The 21,958-nt window shown below is 33.1% G+C and overlaps 2 protein-coding genes across 2 annotated transcripts; one reads left to right on the top strand and one right to left on the bottom strand.

The window, feature by feature from the left end:
- Positions 1-286: 286 nt before the first annotated feature.
- LOC105172388 (uncharacterized) lies at positions 287-1,495 on the bottom strand. Its single transcript, XM_011093784.3, has one exon. It carries the CDS (start codon positions 1,274-1,276, stop codon positions 527-529), a length of 750 nt encoding a protein of 249 aa, XP_011092086.1. The 5' UTR covers positions 1,277-1,495; the 3' UTR covers positions 287-526.
- A 3,013-nt stretch (positions 1,496-4,508) lies between these two features.
- Positions 4,509-6,554, top strand: LOC105172389 (Methionine sulfoxide reductase (MSS4-like) family protein). Its single transcript, XM_011093785.3, has 5 exons — positions 4,509-4,705; positions 5,273-5,346; positions 5,451-5,579; positions 5,696-5,853; positions 6,235-6,554. The coding sequence occupies exons 1-5, from the start codon at positions 4,678-4,680 to the stop codon at positions 6,350-6,352; spliced, it is 507 nt and encodes a 168-aa protein (XP_011092087.1). The 5' UTR covers positions 4,509-4,677; the 3' UTR covers positions 6,353-6,554.
- The last annotated feature ends 15,404 nt before the right edge of the window (positions 6,555-21,958 follow it).

Here is a 21,958-nt window from a genome sequence, read left to right as displayed (position 1 = left end):
ATACAAAATAAAGAAATCGTGTGGAAGATTGTCATTATTTATGGAGTAGTCGCATTCATAAAAAATGTAGCCGACGTTAAAAGGAATAAGAAATACTTGCAAAACGGAAAATGAAAATTAAATCAACTGTGCAACTGGACTCTTGCTAGTTTCCAAAAATTATCAATAGGTAATGTAGGTTGAATCACAAATATTCAACTTAAAACGAATTCAAATTTCACGTTCAAGCAGCAACCATATTTGCATAAACGGAACCAACTACTGCGAAAACAGCACAACAGCACTCCACCTCCGGATACTCTTTTTTTTTTTTTTTTTTTGAAGAATATGAAGCACAAAACAACTCATTTCTGCAGTTTGCAACTGCATGTATCTGCGTATTCCTTTACACAAATACAGCTTCGATGGCTATTGAGACCTTGCTGGCATTACCATGTGGGGTTAGAAAGTTAACTTCCAACTGAAATCTAACACCAGTGTTCAATGCGAGCAGTCCCAAAGAGTTGGATATACAACTGTCCACGAGTTACTCTCCATCCCAAGTTTCTCTCCGAGATTCACACTTACAGCTGGAACATCGTAAGAGACTCTTGAAACTTCCTAATCTGTTGTCAGAATGTCTTGAGCTACCCCTCTCTTTGTCGCTCAACAACCTACGGTATGGGAACCACCCTCTTAACAAGTGATTTATCCTGTGTTCACAACGTGAAATGATACCGTCCTCTGTCTCAGCACAATCATCTTGGTTCTCCTCTAAATTCCATGTATGATGACCATCATCTTTTTGTCCGTCTTCACAACTGCAAATGCAGGGTTCATGATCAGAATCAGGGTCCTCTCTCTCTGATGGTTCCTTAACCAAATTGTAGGTATCGGAAGCATTATGAACAAACTGCAGCTGATCACCATCCCTGATGCCTAACATTCCAATATAATCGCTGTCGTTCAGTAGCTTCTGGCCTTCATGACAAAGACAAAACTGTCCCCACACATGTTCCCATGAAACACTACCAGGTCCCTTCTTTGGCAAATGATCAAATGCTGCTTCCACTGCCTCCTTCAGCTCCCCAACTGTCCCCGTGCTCGACACCTCAATGTCGAAAGATGAGCCATCCAGTTTGAGAATAGAGAGCCAGAGGGGGTGCTGAAAAAGCTCATGGTAAGAAAGGCTCCGTTTGGGGGAATCAATGTGTGCCATTGGGGGAAGTATACATGACAAGGATTCAGTCGAAAACCGAGGGTCATAATGATCGTCTCCGTGCTCCAAAATCTGCATCCTTACAAACAGAAAGGAAAGAAAGAAACAACTATCCACGGGAAACCCTACAAATAAAAGACCACACAGAATGCAATGGAAAAGCAGGATATATAGAGCTCTTGTTTATTATTATCCGCAAGAAGATTGGTTCCAGGAAATGGAATGTGATTAGCCGATTCTTTGAATGAGATTCTCGATATAGGCAGAGAGAGAGTAGAGAAGAGAATTTGGAGATATTTTTCTGCTCTCGTCCCTCTCTATTCATTGCTTGCCCTCCTCCTCTTCTCGCTCATGACTGTTAAATTTGGTTGGAGCGGAATCAAAACCTCTCATGCATGCGACTTTTATGGCGCGCTGCAAATACCAAATGTTACATTGGATTTGGGCCACAAAACCAATACCAATAATCACCACTCGCCGCATATGTTTTTCTGTTAGCACCTCCGGATACTTAAAGTGTAACACTTCCCAAACTAATTGATACGTATTGAATTTAACTCGATTTTACATAAAGAGTTAAATATATGATTTTTATATTTCAAGTGATACGTACAAAAATGCAAATACATTGCGTGTGAGGTGTAATCTTAATTTTTCAATATTGATTATTTTTGTTCTTTTCTATCCTTAAATAATGTGTTGACATAATATATTGATATTATATATATTTATTTATTTATTTTGAATTTAAATATTTATGTATGACAATAAGTGGATTTGAAGAAAGAAAAGGAAGAAATGAGTAAAATATTTTAATGACAAAACTTTAATGGAAAATATTGATAGCCAAACTTGATTATTAAAAATAAACTCCTAACCAATATTTATACATTTGGCCTTCTCAAATGGACGGTAAAGATTAATTTCAATCTTGTGGTGCGAAGCTCTCAAAATCTCTTTAAAAATAATAGTTAACAGCTCTTACTTTATAAGGAAAAAAAAAAGAGAAGAAGAAGAAGAAGAAGAAGAAGAAGAAGGCAGCGAAGCTGACCATCTTGGCCAGCAAATTTAGATGCAGCTTGCATTTTTACTTAAGTTGTATTTGTTCTGTACCATGTTGATTTATTCATATTCAGTTGTGCAAACCTGCCAACACGATCGGCTAACTCTGGAACATGGCGGTTTTTTTAGTTTTAACCTCAATTTTAACATTTTATAAAGATCAGGGACCGAAATCGTGCTTGAAAAAAAATTGAAAACTAAAGTCGATTTTAATAGTTGACCTAAAGTATGGAAACAAAAGATACAATTTACCCTATATTTTATCAATTGAGCCGGCAAATATTGACCAAATCTACCCAATTTTCAACAATATATAATTTGAGAAGAATTAAAATTCCAAACATAAACAATTCAAAGGTATCTACATATAGTCATTAACCATATTTGGAAGATTATATTCCAAATCTTATTGATTGAGTATATGCATACTATATATGTCAGTTACCATATTTAAAGAAAAGTTTTTACACATAGCATGTATATTTTTATGTATGGATTAAAGATTATAATAAAAAATTAAATTTGATTTAAATAAGATGGGCGACCTGATTTATATATACGTGATATATATGGCTCAGTTTGATCTTATGGTTGCATAATTGATTATTAAATAATGGATTGCGAGAGAATTGATATAAATGCAAATTGTACTGAATTTCAAAAGTACCATCATTTTTATGGTATTGTAAATTATATCAACACAATTTAAAAACTAGTTTAATTATATAAATACTTCTTGCTATTTGTAAAATTAAAAGCACATCCTTTGAGGGGATATTATTGTAATTTATTACAAGGTGTGAACTTGTAGAACTTTTCCCCTAAATAGGGGGCATGTTTATAATTACAATTAAAATTTGAGGGGTGTATTTTTAATTTTTCACAACACAAGGAGTATTTGTATAATTAACAGGACCTCGAAGGGTGTTTGTGTAATTTTCCCTTAAATTTAACTGAAGAAATGGTAAATTACATGTGCACCTCCTTAAAAATTATAAATACACTTGAAAAATTAAATCGACACTTCCTAATTTAATTTCGCAAACAACAGGGGTCAAGATGTGTAGTGGAGTGAGTTGGGCTAGTCCAATCCAAGACCAGATTAAACCAATAAAAAAATTGACTAGATTGGCCCAAGCATGCTTAGGATCGAGCCAGTTCTGGGTTGGTTATTGAAATATGGGACCAATCCAGCCCAATGGCTGAGGACCACCTGTCCTGAGTCAAGCCTGGGCAGACTTGCTGCACCATTTTTTTTTTTTTGTGAAAATAATGCATGGTATATATGTTTCATTTTATTCTCCAATAATTAATTATTCTTGTAGTCTTTTATACTTTTGAAACTCTAAAACTATTATCTTTATTGTTCTACATGTAAATTTTAGTGTTTTCATTCATTAATACTCTTTGTTTATTAAAGTTTATTTTAAATCTTTTTGAGTTTATTATTATCTAAGTTTATTATTGTAAGCTAGTTCATCAAATTATTATTTAAGTTCATTATATAATCTTAACTATTATTTGTGTTATTTAATTTATTATTTATTTTATTTTATAATAACATCATAAATTTACGTAATTGATCAAAAGAAAACATCTATTTCATAAAAAAAAAAGAGAAAAATAAAATAGGCATATTCATGCCTATTCTTGGTCTAGTCGGGTCATGCCTCATTGGGTCGGTTCATGAATTGGGCCTAAATTTATAAATGGGCCCAATTGGAGCCCAGTTAAAGGCCTAGGACCACTATAGGACCCGTCTTGAACAGTAGTGGGTTGGTCTTGGACTAGATTTTTTCGGACTGACTCGTGTCAGTTTTGAATCGATTCGGCCCACTGTACACCTTGAGGCAAAGATTGTTTGTGCTATGAGACCCAACCTCAAAATTATCCATGTAATTTAACCTTAAAAAATTAAAAACATATTTAATATACATAATGAGTAATTAAATATAAAAGAATCCAGGTGGAATTATAAGCTAAAAATTACAACTTTTTACTAAGACGCAATTTGATATAATTTAATCATAAAAAAAATATTACTAAAAAATCAATCAAATGGTACAAAATTCACATTTACACTCGAAAAACATATTTAACATATATTAAATATAATAAAATAAAATAAAATAAAATTTAAAGTAGAAAATTCCATCCACATAATAAACCAGGTAGAGTGGGATTGGGACAATGAATTGCAAGTAGAAAAGAAACGTGGTGAAATACAACCTCTTCCACTCATTCAACGTTAAATTCTCCTCTATAAAACCTGTCCCACCCCCCAAGTATTCTCAGATACATCCGTCTTCCTCTCCTCCTCTTACTGCCTCAGCCTTTTCTAGCTTTTCTGTCTTTTCTCTATGAGAGATTAAAAGAGAGATCAAATCTTTGTGAAAAGTAAAAAGGCTGTTCCAATCATGTTGGTTTACCAGGATCTTATCTCTGGTACTTTCCCTTTTCCTATTTTCTTTGTGTTGTTCGAGTTATGTAATTTTTGGCTTTTTTCTTCTTTAAATTCTGTTTGTATTTCATTGCTTCTGTGTGGTTATTTTGATGACGGAGAGTTTGTTTCTCCTTTTCTTTGTGCTGAATTTGGAATTATGTGTTGCTTTTTATTGGGGATGATTTCATTATTTTCGAAAACTTGAAGATTGATCTGAACATGGATGGGCTGCCTGAAATTTGGTTCGTGAATTGATGGAGTTTGTATAAGTCGCGGTTTGGACATGAAATTTTAAATTACTTTTTGGATCCCAAGAATTTAGGTGCTTTCGTTTGATATGTTGTTGTGCTGCTTAAAGATTAATGAGGGTCTGCAGTGTGAGTTTTCGGGGTTTATCCATTCTGATATAGGCACGAATCGAAACGGGCTTTTGCTGTTTGCCTAAATTATGTTACGAATTCATAATTAGAGCTAATACGCAGGATTCAAAGTTTTCTTAATCAATCTGAGTTCCCTTATATATGATTGATTTGCATGATAATTGCTAAAGTCTGTCTATTAATTTTTAGGTGACGAGCTTCTTTCTGATTCTTTCCCTTACAAGGAAATCGAGAATGGGATTTTGTGGGAAGTGGCAGGCAAGGTAGGAACCATCAAAATCTTTTCTTTGTAGATTTGATATTGGTTTTTATGTTGTGAAGTTTTTTGGTTGGTTAGATTAATTTTTCTGCAATGTTTCATGTATAGTGGGTCGTTAAAGGCGCGGTTAACGTAGATATTGGGGCCAATCCTTCTGCCGAAGGTGGGGGAGAAGATGAAGGCGTTGATGACCAAGCCGTCAAGGTTGTCGACATTGTGGACACCTTCAGGCTTCAGGTAATTCATGACATGGTTTAAGCTGCTCGTTCTTTGTTCTTGTTTTATTCCTTTGAAAAATTGAACTACTATTTCTCTACTTGTGTATTTTAATACTTTGTGGTGGTTGTTTCCAGGAGCAACCTGCTTTTGATAAGAAGCAGTTTGTTGCTTATATCAAAAAGTACATCAAGAATTTGACGCCCAAGTTGGCATCCGAGAAGCAAGAGTCGTTCAAGAAAAACATCGAGGGAGCTACTAAGTTCCTTCTCTCGAAACTGAAGGATCTTCAATTGTAAGTGAATTTGTACTTTCATAGATTATTTCCACTTTCAAGAATCTCCATTCTTACAAAGAAATCCGCGTGGGTTAATTGCATTTTACTCCCTGTGAAAATATTAATAAATAGAAAATCCCCCTAAATCAGGAAAAACGCAACGTGACCCCTGAATCACTGCCTCCGGCACCAAACGCTTTCTTATCCCCCTTAAATTGCTGTTATCTGTTTCTATCATCACAACAGGGCCTACTTGCATTGAACCTAAGTTTACAAAGGGAGTCATATATACGCATTATGTTTCAAGTGATATTGGTGAAACAAACTTCATGTTGAAAGTTGTTGATCATCTTCCCATTAGTACGTGCATAATATGACGTTTAATTTGATTGATAACAGTTTTGTTGGGGAGAGCATGCACGACGATGGGACGGTAGTGTTTGCATATTACAAAGATGGCGCGACTGATCCAACTTTTCTGTACTTAGCCTATGGGCTGAAGGAGGTGAAGTGTTGATGACGGACAAAAGTGCAAGTTTTGCACCCGCAAGTTTGATATAGTTGAGTTTTGTTTATTTTACTTACTGTTTTTTATATACTTCTAGTTTTAGTTTTAGTTTTGAGTTTGCAATGTTTACGGATTAGAATTTTGAGTTGCGACGTTTTGGTTAAAATACACTTCTGCAGTATATTAGTTATACGGAATGAATTTTTGGTTCCGATTTTCTTTTCTGATACTTCAAAATTGATGGATTGAATTTTATATTATAAATAATATTAAAATCTTTATTGTATTTAATTATAATTACGAATAATTTAGTTTCAAATATAAAAATAAGTAAATAATAAATAAATTAAAATTAAGGTGATTAATAAGTTAAAAATACAAAAATATATTGAATACGAAAATAAATTTGAAGTGTAGAAAAATGAGAATATCTTTTGGATAAAAGCAATGACGATACATTTATCTAAATTTAAGTAACAAGTAAACAATAATTTTTTTAGTGGCAAAATAAAATTTCAAAGAGACTATAGAGATATGGCAGTCAAAATAAGCAGGATTATGTGTTTAAGAAATAAATCAATAAATTATAAATAGTTAAAACTTTAAAATAAATGAATAATTGAAATTTTAAAATTAAAATAAATCAACAAATATAAAAATATTAAAGTATTATTTAATATTAAAAATAAATTTTAGATTATATTACTAACCAATTTATCTTAACAAGTTGGTAAATCTTTTTTAGATAAAGACAAATAATATTGCACTTATGTATATTTAACTAACAATATTAGGAAGTATAAGAGAAGTGAAATTAAAAATAAATGTGTAAGATAATTTGGAATTTGGTTAAGGGGAAGAGATGGAAGTAAAGTAAAATTCAATTTATATATGAAATTCATCCGGAGTCCAATTTTAATTCCGTTCAGAATTGGGTGAAAATGTGGAAGTATAAGGCAAAAATGACAAAATAAGTACAATTTTATTCTTATTCACCCTATTACTCATATATATATATATATATGTATATTATAATTTTTCTCTGAAATTATTTTTGGTACCAACAAGGGTACTGATGTTTAAACTCGAATTCGTTATTTGAAATATTGTTAGTAATTTTTATTTTGTTTAAACTAAACAGTTTAAAATAAATGAACATTACTCATTTTGATTAAAATTTTTATTAATAGAAAATATTCTTCTTCTTATTTGATTAATATTTTTATTAATAAGATTTTTAAATTTTTATATACTAAAATCATACTAATATAATATTAATTTTTTTATTTTCTAATACAAAAAATGAAAAGAAGAGTTATATAGGAAATTACAAAAATTAATTTTTTCCTCTCAATCTATTTCTCGAAATATTTGAGATTTGTTTCCCTTCCAATCATACCAAACAACTTGAAGGAAAATTATTATCTTTCCTTCCCCCTCAGCCTTCCACTTTTCTTTTTCTCTCATTTGAATCAAACGAAACCTTAGTTATTTAAAAAGAAATAGAGGATTGGATTTTACATCTAATTTCTCAATAAATAAAATTTTAGAAAATAGAGTAGAAATATTAACTTTCTTTTTTTTTTCTCCGTGTTCTGATTATGTTATCCTATCTATTGTATTTCCCAGCAACTGATTTAGAAATTAAATCCAAAAAAATAATTTTGTGAAATTCTATTATCAAAGTCTATCCCAATTTCAAATAGTTATTAAATGATCAATATTAATATATGAGCTAGGCCTAATATTCTGCATCCTGCTAAACCACGACCATGAACGACCACAACCACCAACCTTTTGTGTACATTTACACTAACAGCCTTATTGAGACTTAACTAATTATTACATTCATTAGATGATGTCGCATTTCATCTATGTCATACATCGGATGTGTATATAACTTTAGTAGGTGGTTGACAATGATTGTCAAGTCGACTAAACTTACTAGAGAGAAATCGTCATATCTAAACCTTTGAGGCTTGATTCGTAGAATTGGTATTCATCGACTCTGATAGTATGGGATTTAGTTCTCGACTTGAGGAATCACAACAGTCACATACATGTCTTGGACTTGACGAGAGATGAGCGTGTCTTTGATGTGGTCATTATAAGCATTGCTTGGTTCAGTCATGGCATGTAGTAAAAACGGTGGATTTCAAGATAGAATATATCACCTCTCATTAAATGATAGTTAAGTTTCATATGCGCTCTGAGATGTGTTTGAAGCTCCTTAAGTTTGTAGCTACAATGATCTACATAGAGAATGATTTTCTATGTAGATCAATAGAGTAAACGTTTCTCGAGTATTCAGTATAGCTGTCTAGTCCAGAATTGGAACCGATGCCCAATTCCATATCCTAGACTTAGACTGAGAGACAGTTGATAGATGGACCATACATGTATGGTACTTGGGAGCCTAAATATTCACAACACATTCTCCTAGTCTGTAGTGGCATAAACGATTTCTAGACGGTCACTCATGGTGGCGGGCGCTTTTGATTAACCAGGCGCTTCTAGATTAATGGTTAATCAGAAGCAACTAATTAAATTATATTTAATTCGTTAATTGTGTTGAATACAAGTCTAAGTCTTGTTAAGTGTGAACCTAAAGAGTCACACACAAATCATTACAAAAGTATAATTAATTTGAAAGTAATTCTAAACAAATAAATTAATTTAATTTGATTATATTAAATTCGTGGAAATTAAATTATTAAACAATTGAATCATTTGTTGGAAAGTCAATTTGATGGATAGCTTAAGATTTAATTAAATATATGGAAGCTCAAGATTTAATTAATTGGATTAATTAAATATTAAACTTAATACGATTAAGTTAATTGGAATTATTTTAATTAGTTAATTGAATTAATTAATCAATAGACTGTGCTTTAGTTTATTTAATTTGATTAAAATAAATTGATGGGCTTTTGTTCGATTTTAAATTACAGTAAAACCTCTATAAATTAATAACCTTGGGACCATAAAATTTTATTAATTTAGAGAGATATTAATATATCGATAAATTAATATTTTATTAATTAAAAGATAAACTTTTTAAATTCAACAAATTTAGTATATATATATTGAAAATAAATGAATTCATATATGCATCAACCAATTCTTTTGTAACTAATTAAATATATTCATGTATAATATCAATTTATTGTATACAATTAACTTTATATTCATGGATGCATGTATTAATTTATTGAAATTACTTAAGTATACATATTTACATTAATTCGTTGCGCTTAAATAACTATTATAGCTAATTAAATATATTCATGCATGATGAATAAAACATATACTATATAAATCTCAATATGAAAATAAAATAATTCATAACACCCAACCATGTCTTCTCATTTAAAAGGCATGGCAAAATCATCCATGAATGATTAAATGCGTAAAACATTACAAACTTCATAATTAATATTTATATTTGTAATATTTATGAATTATTAATTTAGAGTTTTAATCTGACCTAATATTTATAAAGAAATTTTTCAAAAAATTATTATCTTATTAACTTATCGAATTTGATGATTCTTTTACAAAGGCCCAAGTTGAGAACGGAAGATTTTATTATTTTAAAAAATTTATTAATTTATAAAGTATTAATTTATAGAGGTTTTTCGATAGTTGAATTAATTTAAGATGTCAATGCAGTTAGGCTATGTATATGTGGAAGGATTTTTAGTCATTGCAGCTTTAGACTAATGTTAAAATTCTCTATAGAGGCAATGTGCTCTTTTTGTAAAATACAAGATGAGGGTTTAAAATGGTATACTTTTTTTCGCAGAATCTTTTTTAAACCTTTGAATAATACAGGGGATATTTTGCATATAACCTCAAGAAATAATGTCTTTCTAGATGTAAGATTTTAGACAGTTATAAAAATTGAGAGAAGTTTTAAGAAAGATCATTATATAAGTCTAGAAGCTTATAGGATTTGAAAATATTTTTAAAGAGGTTTTGAGAGCTTCGCACCACAAGATTGAAATTAATCTTTACCGTCCATTTGAGGAGGCCAAATGTATAAATATTGGTTAGGAGTTTATTTTTAATAATCAAGTTTGGCTATCAATATTTTCCATTAAAGTTTTGTCATTAAAATATTTTACTCATTTCTTCCTTTTCTTTCTTCAAATCTACTTATTGTCATACATAAATATTTAAATTCAAAATAAAAAATAAATAAATATATATAATATCAATATATTATGTCAACACATTATTTAAGGATAGAGAAAGAACAAAAATAATCAATATTGAAAAATTAAGATTACACCTCACACGCAATGTATTTGTATTTTAGTATGTATCTGTTGAAATATAAAAATTATATATTTAACTCTCTATGTAAAATCGAGTTAAATTCAATAGTTGCTCTCATGAAAACACTAATATAGGAAAACCCCTTAAAAGAAAACTCAAGAAAAAGCAAAAATGCAAATTGCTTCCTGTCAAAAGGACGGAAGTGCAAGTTTTGCACATGACGAGTTTTATATAGTTGAGTTGCTTATTCTACTTACAATTTCTTATATACTTCTAGTTTGGGAAACCTATGAAGATGTCAAAAAGCTAAAAACTTGGAAAGAATTAGAGCAATTGTCTGTCATGTTGAAGAAAATCGTTCAATTTTCTTCAAAAGCAATAGCGTCGAGGCTAGAAAAGTATGGATGTACTTTGTTGATTATTTACTTGAAGGGATTTCATTGGATCCATTGAAACACAGGGATAGTCGCTCTGCAGCTAACGAAGAAAATAAATAGAACGCGGAGAAAGTAGCATGGAAGCGACTGAGATGGCGATGAAGGCAATGCATTTGGAAAGGGAGTGGAGCTGATGGAGACGAAGATTGAGAATTGCGAGATGAAAAACACTTTTTCGTTCATGAAATCAGAAGTTGCAGAGAGAATTTGGGTAAAATTGGGTCCGAGTAAGACAAATAGGAACGGGTATAATACCAGACCCAAACCAAATCATTTTAAGTTAATGGGCCTTGGTCTCGGCCTGGCCCTGATTTAAAAGTACGGGAATGGGGCCGGATCTGGACTCGTTACAATGGGTCTGGGTTTGGCAACTAAAAATAAAAAATCTAACAAAATTTGAAATAAAAAATCATACAGTAATCAAGTCTGAAATTGTTTTGTATTGTAATAAATGCAAATCTATAAAACTCATAATATATTTTATGTTAAATTTTTGATAGAGCAATATTCATAAAATCATTCCACTGAGGAAAAAAAATATTTTCATGGAAGAACATGGAAAGATTAATTAGATTTCGATAGTAGGAGAAATTAAATTAAAATATTCGGAAGCTTAGCAACTAAATTCTTAAATAAAATAGTAGCAATTCAATTTTACAACCTGAATAACAGTGAAAGACTAAAAAGAAAATTTGATTAGAAAATATAAGGAAAAAAAAAACCCATCAATTTGCATACCTATTATTCCATAGTCCACACCTATTATTCAATAAGAATTTTAAATAAATAAATCCAAAATTTGATAAATAAAATATTATTATTGGATTAAAAATTTATACTCATTTAAAGATTAAGTAGAGAAATTATGATTATATGGTTGACAAAAAAAAAAAAGAAAATAATATGAAAGGGTTATTTTAACTAAAGACATATTTAAATAGAAAATCACTAATAAATGAAACAAACAAAAGCAATCAATGGGACATAAAGAAACAAAGATAATTAAAAAATAAAAATTAAAGAAACTTCAACTAAACACTCCGGAATTCATAAAAAAGAGTAAAATATAGAAATTATACAACGGCAAAACTTTGAAGAAATAAAGAATAATTTCTAAAAGAAGAAAATAATATTACTAAAAAACAAAGAGGAATACAATTTAAAATATATAAACTTGGATATAAGAATATAAATGATTGGATTATTGAAAATTTTATTTGATGGATAGTTTAAAAATTAATTTATTGGATTAATTAATTTTGGACTTGATACTTTTAATTCATCAAACTAATTTATTAGGCATGGTTTAATTAATTGATTGGATCCATTAATTAGTATTTGAGTTTTAGATTTATTTAATTAGATTAAATAAAGTATTGAATTTAATTGGATTAAAATTAATTGTATTAATTATATGTCTAATGGATCTTGGTTGGGCTTAATTTAATTTGATTAATTTAAGTCAGTTCCTAACTTGAAGTCCAAACCCATTTGAAAAAAGTTGAAGCAAGTTAAGAAGGAGTTGAAACTCCTCTACATGTAAGCATGATGGACGGCTATGATGTAGTAAAAGGGATGATTTTTCTCATCATGGTGGGAGGTTGTATGCGTGTCAGTGTGTGTGAGGTTACTTTGGAGGTCAACTTTGAAGTTTGAATTTTGAATTTCATTTGTATCTAAAATACGAAACTACACACATAATTCTCATGCATGCTTACTCTCTCTCTCTCAATATCACTCACGAAATTACAGCCCTAATAAGCTCTCAAAATACTCTCCTACTTGTTCTACTTGAATTTGATTCAAGGTTTGAATATTAAACAATCCAAAAGCATTAAATAATATTTGTTTGAAATTATTTTCTTTTCCCTGTTCTATCTAGCAATAGACTAAAAACTTTAAATCTACTTTTTGATGTAGACAACTTAGAGGAATTCTACCTTAAATTTTCACGTAAACGGAATGGGAGAATATAAAAGAAACAACGCATGCTTCTAGTCGTCTTAAAAAACAAGGTAGTTTTCATTTAAATTTTTGTATTTTTTTATTTTCATCCTCTAGCCACATGTCAAATATGTTTATCTTTATTATGCTTTTGACAAATACCAAACACTAAGAAACTTCAAAGGGAACACCCCTTTAAAATCATTTTAAATTCTTCAATTTCCATGCTTCCACCGCGGTCCCAAGCTGTATTGATTCTTTTAGTTGTTGAACATGGTGTTTTCTAAGACCATGGCGAACACCACATGAGATATGATATGGCAAAACTGCTTCTTATAGAGACCTTCAAGTATGGGGAAGTCCTGCTTATGTCAAGATACCAATAGGAGACAAACTGGATTGAAAACTAATTTGTGCAGGTTCATCGATTATCCAAAGAAAACTGCGGAGTATTATTTCTACAACCTCTTGGAACAAAAGATATTTGTTTTGAGAAATACAATGTTCCTAGAAAAGGATTTTCCATCGGCTACTTAACTTGAGTAATTGCTCCTTGAGGAGTCAAGTGAGGTGAATTTTCAAACAATGACAACATCCTTACCCCCGTAGTTTCGACTTATGAGATTCCAACTCTCCAGCCAGAGTGTCTCAAATGCCTATGAGATACGGTATGCTGGGCTGGCCGATTAAATTGAATTAGTGATTCAAAGATATAGGGAAAGGTGATGTCAGATATAAATTTAGAAAATGACTTGAGGCTACGAAATTCTAGATAGACTCAATGGCCTCCAAAATGTATGGACCTTGGTAGACCCACCTAAAGGAGATAGGCCCGTGGGCTGTAAATTGGTTTACAAATAGAAAATTGGAGCCAATGTGAAGGTTACAATGTTCGAGGCTAGGTTAGTAGCGAAGGATTATACTTAGAGGTCGGCATGAAATATGTGGAAACCTACTCGGTGGCCATGGCCTAGTACATTCGGATTATGCTTACTATAGCTGCATATTATGACTATAAAATATGGAAGTTGGATGTGAGAACAATGTTCCTTAACAGTTGGAGGGTTTATATCTATTGAAGAAGAACAAAAGGTTTGTCGTCTCCAATGGTCCGTTTATAGGTTGAAACAAGCTTCCCGAAGTTTGAAATATTTGTTTGACAAAATAAAAAAGGGTTATTATTTTGTCAAGAACAAATTTGTACTTGTGTATACAAGAGGTCAGTGGGAATTTAGTTGTATTTCTAGTGCTTTACGTGAACGACATCTTTGTTATTGAAAATGATATGAGGATGTTAGTTGATATGAAAGCATGACCATTACTCAATTCTCCATAAAGGACTTAGGTAAGGATTCCCATATCCTTGGGATGAAGATCTATAGGGATGGATCTAAGAGGATACTAGGAATGATCTAAAGGAAGTGGATCGATCACGGAAGGGCAGCAAAAGCATGAAAAATTAAATTAAATCAAAATAAAACATGTAAATACCCAATCAAGGGGTGTATCATTGATCTTTCCTGATCATTCGGTATATATAAAATAAATATAGGCCAAGAATAATACAAGAAAAGGAACGAAGGGCGCAAAAAGAAAAATAAAACCATATCCTTATTGATTTGTTGAACGGACTACAAACATTGATTCCTTCGCTTAAACTGAGATCTCAACATAGAAATCCAAAGATGTCCACGCTTCCACTAACAAGACTTGACCTTCTGGTGCCAGCAAGAACGATTATGGAAGAAATCAAATAAGCATTATTCAATTAACGTTATTTGATCTTCTTGAATTTTCTTTAATCCAAAGAAAAAATGATGGAGAGAAAAGAGAAAAAAATCGAGGCTAAGGAGGAGAGTTGTATTTGGCTCCTTGAGATTTGAGGATATATATATATATATATATATATATATATATGACCAAGTCAAAGTACTCCAAAGCCTTGGGCTTGTGTTCAATTGATCGGTTTCAATTTAATTAAAATTAAATGAAGCCTATGGCTAATGGACATTAATTAAATCAAATTCAATTACAAGCCCAACATTAAACTCCATATATTTTAATACAATTAAAAGATTCAAGCCCTTTATCTCTCTTTCAATTTATAAATCCAATTTATAATTAATTGGATCAAGTCCAAATGAGTTAATCCAATTAATTTAAGGACTAACTAAAAATTTTAATTAATCCAATTGATTAAAATTTCAAGTCATTCATCCAATGGATTGATCTAAATAAATCATCCAATCATTTATTCACTCCAAGAATTAATTTAATTCAATTCTTCTAAAATTAATTCTAAATTAACTCCATCCCATTCTAGTGGTAAATACGTGTCTCTTTAAGTTCACCTTCGACTAGACTTAGGCATGCGTGACCAACATAATTAATTAAATTAATTATTTTCGATTAACTGATAATAAAAAATAGTCCATTACCCTGGGTGATAGTCTAGCAACACTCCATGACACTAGAGACTAGATGAATAGTGACGTGAATATTTAGGTTTCGAGTCCGTACGAGAATGGGCCTTCATCAACCATCTCCTGGCCTCATTCTGGGACACAAAATTGGATGTCGGTTCTCATCCTACACTAGGCATCTATACTTATAACTCAAGTTTCAAGTCGAAGTATAGTGCATTGTTGTGTGGTTTGGTGGTGGAACCACAAACTGCATAACATTTGATTCGAAAGAGTTAAGGAGGAATTTACCTAGCGTTTCAATCTTCTTTTCGGGGAAAACTCAATCCATCACTACTATCATTGTGAGGGGCCATTGTTCACCATTTATCGCAAAATTTCATTATTTCGATCACCGTTGGATGTTTATTTAGATTTTTTTATTTTCAATCGATTATAGTTAATTTTCATATTTTCTACAGTTATTGTTTGAATTTAATACTTTTCATATCATTGCTAAGGTGTTAGGCTATTTTTTAGCCGAATTTCATGGGTTCCTGAAATATCCCTTACTTTTAGCTTGTTTTAGGTTTATTTTACCTAAATTAGAACGCTTTCTTTGAATAACTACAAATTTTATTACGAGAGACATTCAAGAAGACTATGTTAATATATCAAATATTAAAAATTATTTTTCTTTAATAATTTAGAATTTAAATGAAATGGTCATTTAACAAATATTACAGTATACATTGTATAACTTAATTTTATTTATTTTAAATGGCCTTACATCGAAACCATCATTAGAGGCGTGCACATCCATGTTGTATACCTTTAGCTATTTATATTTTTTGTTTAATTAGTTTCTTATCTTATATTATAATACTACAAATACACATTAAACATACAGAATATTTTTAAAATTTATATTTGAAGATCAAAATAAAATGAAAAAAAGGAGCTATGGTGGGTAGCTTGAGCGTATCCAATCAGTTTGAAATAGTAAAAGAGCTGGCATTGTCTCTTTTCCCAAAAAGTGTCCAAGTACAGTGTGTCAGTCTCCGGATTCATGTACCAATTAACAAACAAATAGTTCAAGTACATGCAACCAGTTTTGGCTATAAAATTCTTGGTGACAATATCAAATAATATTTTTTAGATTATTATTAATAATATATATTAAGTGACAATAATATTAATTTTACTATGACATAATTATTAATGACAAGAAGTATATAAATTTGTAAATATGAATTAATGCTGCATCGATATTAACCACAATCATATATTTGTCACTTATTATTTTTAGTAACAATTTTATACACGACTTCTTGATACATTTATATTAACAACTTATTCTTGTTAATAAGATATTTCTAGTTCTCCTCATGACTGAAAATTCTCCCACCGTTGGACCCTCATCAACTATTGATCCTACGCCATCGGATCCGTAGCACTATAGGAATTATGGGGTGGGTTGTCCCTGAGCAGCGCATGGATGCCTGTCAGACTGTCGCCTTCGACGACGACCACCGCTCGCATGGGGAGATCACCACTCATAAAGGACTCAAGGTCGTCTAGTTCTCGAAGGCAAAAATCAAAAGTTAGCAGCCCCATTCAAGTACTCACTTTTCAAAAACTTTTATCACAGATCTCCCGTCATGCAAAGCCTACAAAAATTCATGTACGGATTGGGATATAAAGGTGATTTCTCCATCGGCACAATTAATGTCAAGCATGTCCTGATTCGGCTCACTCTAGAATATGAATATACAAAGATATCGATGAAGAGAATTTGGTATCCTAATGACTTCCCAATGCAAATCCTAAGGGAACCCTAGCTTCAATGCTAATAAAGGTTCTCCCATTGTTCCTATTCCGGTGAGGGTTTTGGTGCTTATGGTACAGTTCTTCAATAAGAATGCCCTATTTAGCATCGATAAAATGTTTAGTACGCCATTGAGAATTGATGAGTCCATTGCCAACCTTGTCTGCTCAAGTGTCACCAATGTTTGTGTGGAAGTGAATTTGTTTGGAGCTATGGAGAAGGAGATTGGATTGGGTATTAGAGCCGCCACAGTAGTCCAACCAATCATTACAAACGCCTCCCACATTACTTCACTTTGTGTCATCACCTTGGACATTGGTTGGTCGACTGCAAAGATAATCCTCAAAAGAAAGTTATCATTGAGAAACTAACTCAAGAGAAAGATCTTAGAAAATTATTGGAACAAAAATAAGGGGAAAATGTGGTGAGTGTATTAGTCCTTAGAAATCCAATAGGCGCAAGTACATTAGGTCGCCAACCCTGGCACCACGAATACAGGGGCAGAGGCACGACAGACTGCCACCACAGTGCAATCCTACCTAAATGACAAGGCGACCGACTGTCAAGAGGCAAATTACCCTAACCTGGACACAGACAACAAAGTGGATAACACATGTGAGGCCACACGAATAGGAGTGGCACAACAAGATCCATCGGCCTACAACCATCTTGACGAGGACAAAGTGGTGTTCCAGACTAGTGATGATTTAGAGAAGACGAAGGTTGGCTGATCTAGTAGCTATTGGTCCAGCCACCAATCTAGTCAACAAGAATACTCAATTTGTAGGGAAGTCTGCTAATCAAGATCCAATGGTATCGGAGGATGATTTAAACTTGGCAGATATGATACTTTTGCCTGATCGGAAAGAAATATATAAGCCTATGTTCCTGCATACAATGATGAAGCTACTTGAATATAGATCGTTCATAAGCATAACCAGTTGGTAGACGTGTGGGATGCTGGTCGAGCCAAGGAAAGAGGAAAATCCAAGGACGTCCACTTCCAACGTAAAATCCAAGCTAGAAGCATAACGAGGTCCCAAGCAAACTCCTTAAGTCTTTGTCAATGAAGTGCCTTATATGGAACACTAAAGGGATAGGGAATAAGTTGACTTAATAAAGATTGAAAAGAATCAAGAAAAGAAATAAGTTAAAAGTAATTATATCACTGGCTCATTGTTTGGTTTATGTCAAGTGATTGCTAATTGGTTGTGATTGTTAATTGTAACAACCAAATCTGGCTTTTAATCTTGGAGGTATTACATTGGAGGCCTTACGTGATGATGAACAATTCCTTCGTATCTGGCTATGTTTTCCGAAATAGCTTGACCCATGGTTCGCTACTTGGGTTTATGCTAAATGTGGTACAGCGGAGCGAAGTGAGTTATGAATGATCTGAGGGCATCTTAGGTACTCAAGAAAGCTAGTCAGTGGTGATTTCAGTGTCATTCTTTCAGGAGTAGAACAAAAGGGGGAACAACGCCCAACATTACCTCATTGACAGATTTTGCAAATATGGTGATTGACGTAAGGCTGATTGATGGGGGGTTTGGGGGCAGTCTATCTACATGGTATCAGTGACGAACATCGCAATGATTAGGCAGTGTGTTCTTGTTGCTAGCATAGAGAAAGTTTAATTTAGTTACAAAGGTTATCCATCTCGTGATAACGGAGTCCAAATACCGATTGATGCTTGTCGTGGTCAGGCTGGAGACAAAAACAGTCTCATCCTCATTCTGTTTTATGCACATGTGGGTGAAACATTCGGGTGTTTTAGACTAGATGGATTAGTTTGGGCTATACTAATGATCAACACCGTATGCGGCGGTTACAACATAAATTATTTCAGTTGAATTTGGTGGAATAAAGAAGTCTTTGGGAATATGCAAGATAAAGTGGCCAAAGAGGAACATGAGGTGACTTGGAGAGAGAGAGATTTAAGCAGGATCCGCCTTATGATAACTTTGTGGCTACGAACCATGTGCCTGCTTAGTTGTTGCACGCTTTAGTTATTAAAGAGATATTTTGGACAAAAAAAAGTAGGCTTATAAGGGAATGAGTGATGGTGAACGTGGTACAAAGTACTTTCACTCACTCACAAGGAAGAATATAATGCAAAATCAGGGTCCATGGAATCGAGGTGGATGAGACATACACTACGGACCACAGTCAAGTATAGGAGTCGGTTGTCACATTCTTTGAACAGCTTTTTACTGACGACAGAGATATGCCGTCAACGCCCGAACTAGACCATTTTGCAGCATGTAATCAACCTAGTCATGACAGACCGTTTGTTTGAGCAATTAATGCTAGAGGATAGACGAGCAACGGTCTTAGGTATTCAGGTGGATAGTGTCACGAGACTTGATGGATTAATTTCAAATTTTATCAACACTGTAGGGATATTGTTCAACATAGCATGCACACATAATGGAGTTCTTTTATGGTCAGTCTATGCTACGAGCATTTAAAGCCACCATAATTGTTCCCATACAAAGATTACATATCCCACCACATGGAAGGAGTTCCACCCCATAAGTTTGTGCTACATCACAAATAAGGTTTGCATCACGACCATGCATGGCAAACCAACTAGCATTGGTAAATACGAGTGGGTTTGTGTTAGGCCATTTGTTGAGAGACAATGTGTTGAGGGTACATGAATTAGTGTATGCAATAGACACTAAATAAAGATTCCATAACATCATCATCAAACTAGACATGGCAAATGCTAATGGTTGTTTCTTTATGCGGTATTACAGAAGCTTGAATTCATCTTACCTAGATTACACTCTTCAAGAACGTGGTAGAGGAAGTGTTATTTCTTTTTGTTGGTGATGAGGAATAGATAGGATTCTTTGAGTCAAAATATGGATCATGACAAAGTGATCCACAATCACTAGCATTGTTTATCTCAATAGCAAAATATCTATCTTGAGGGTTTGACCAATTATTCGGGTAGCATCCCTTAATGTATTATAATGTCCAAGGTGAGGCTAAACTCTCCAATTTGGATTACACTAATGATTGCGTTGTTTTTACTGAAAGTAAGCCATCTAGCTTTACAAGAATGATGGACTTTGTCCACCACTATGAGCAGACTTGGGGCCACAAGTACATAACGTGAAAAGCTCTTCATGATTATTAATTTAGCGGCAATGTGACAGATCCTCCGAGTAAAGAGATACACGGGCTTTTAGTTCAGAAAGTTGTCGATCATATATTTGGGAACGTTGTTACATAAAGGAAAGGTAAAGATTGATTTATTTGATGATGTTAATGCTGGAATATGTGGTTTTTTATGCAACGGTTAGAGATAAAAATATCGTCACAAGGGGGAAGATTAGTGTTGATCAGTTCAATGTTGCAAGAATGCCACTGCACCTCTTTCACATTTTTCAATCGTTAGCCTTAGTTCTAGGACAGATGGAGAAGCTCATGACGCAATTCATTTAGGGCTCTAACTTCTTTGTTTCCCACTTGCATTGGATGAGATGGTGGCGGCATTGTCTTTCCACAATGGAAGGATGGCTCGGGGTTCGTGCCTTGCAGGATATTATAATGGTGTTTTATGGAAGTTGTGGTAGCGGTTCTGGCAAAATGTGTCTCTTTGGAGATGATGTCTGAGTATTTTCCACTTTAACATCCGTTGAATATCAAATTACGGTGTCATGGGTCAACTGTATGACGCTGACTATGCCTTGTGAGGGAGGAGGCGGAACAACACATATATTAGGTACTTGGTGATGACAATATAAGTTTTTGGTTTAATGATTGGCTGGGGGATTTCTCCCTCAACCAGCTCATGGGGAAAGTGGAATGTGGCTTAGAATCTGTTATAGAATATTAGAAGAATAGTGTGTGGGATCTTATGTAGGAAGCGGTCGAATTCCCATGAGAAGTGGTAGATCTAGTGGTTGTGGTCCAAACTATGCGGGTGAGTGTGACTGGCTATAGAAAGACATGACCAACGATCATTTCACTATCGCAATCCCCTGGCGTATTAAGAGTGAGCCAGGGAAGGATCTAAAACTAATGGTTGATACTTCAGAAGGACAATTACCCCTATAATGGTGATTTTTTTTTTTTTGCTACTGCTGAATGCCATCATCCTAGTACACAAATGGATATAATGACAGGGTGCCTCGTCAACATCTAAATGCCAGTGTTGCACTAATGTGGGCTCTCACCTCTGGTCTTGGATTCCATTAAGAGACTCGGCGAAACACAAAATTCGGACATTTGCTAACAAGCGAGTCATAAATAAAGTGTTAGAATTCGTTCAGCGACTGCATGCAGTGGGGCTGAGAAGGCCGTTGTAGTGAAAAAGTGAGTGAAAATTTTTCAAATCACATCAGGCAGACTTGGTAAGAGTTGACAAAGTGTGTGCCACACTATGACATCCAATAACAGAGACAAAAATCAAGCTTGCATCTCAGTCTTGGCTAAAATCCTTGGATGTTTTTTTTTTTTTACAAGACAATTATGCAATCTAGCTTTACGTTACTAAAATATATCTCACCTCCTTACTTTCATGCTTAGCAGAATAACTAAGCTGAAAAGTGATCTTGTTGTACTCTCTCCAAACACTAACATTGAGAGAAGAGTGGAAACATACTAACTTATACTGTAAGGGATTTCTTCAGATATTTCTCCACTTATATCAGAGTAAGGAAGACACTCGCCTATAATCCCTCATTCCCTCTTGCACTTTGTGTCATGG

The sequence above is a fragment of the Sesamum indicum genome, linkage group LG10 (genome assembly GCF_026168435.1).
Source record: "Sesamum indicum cultivar Baizhima isolate 11 linkage group LG10, ASM2616843v1, whole genome shotgun sequence".
Taxonomy (NCBI): Eukaryota; Viridiplantae; Streptophyta; class Magnoliopsida; order Lamiales; family Pedaliaceae; genus Sesamum; species Sesamum indicum.
This window is presented reverse-complemented; position numbering and strand designations above follow the sequence as displayed.

Coding starts and splice junctions, on each gene's coding strand:
- LOC105172388 (XM_011093784.3), bottom strand. CDS start 1,276: ATGCAGATTTTGGAGCACGGAGACGATCATTATGACCCTCGGTTTTCG.
- LOC105172389 (XM_011093785.3), top strand. CDS start 4,678: ATGTTGGTTTACCAGGATCTTATCTCTG. Junction 5,580..5,695: donor TGGACACCTTCAGGCTTCAG/GTAATTCATGAC, acceptor GGTTGTTTCCAG/GAGCAACCTGCTTTTGATAA. Junction 5,854..6,234: donor AAACTGAAGGATCTTCAATT/GTAAGTGAATTT, acceptor GATTGATAACAG/TTTTGTTGGGGAGAGCATGC.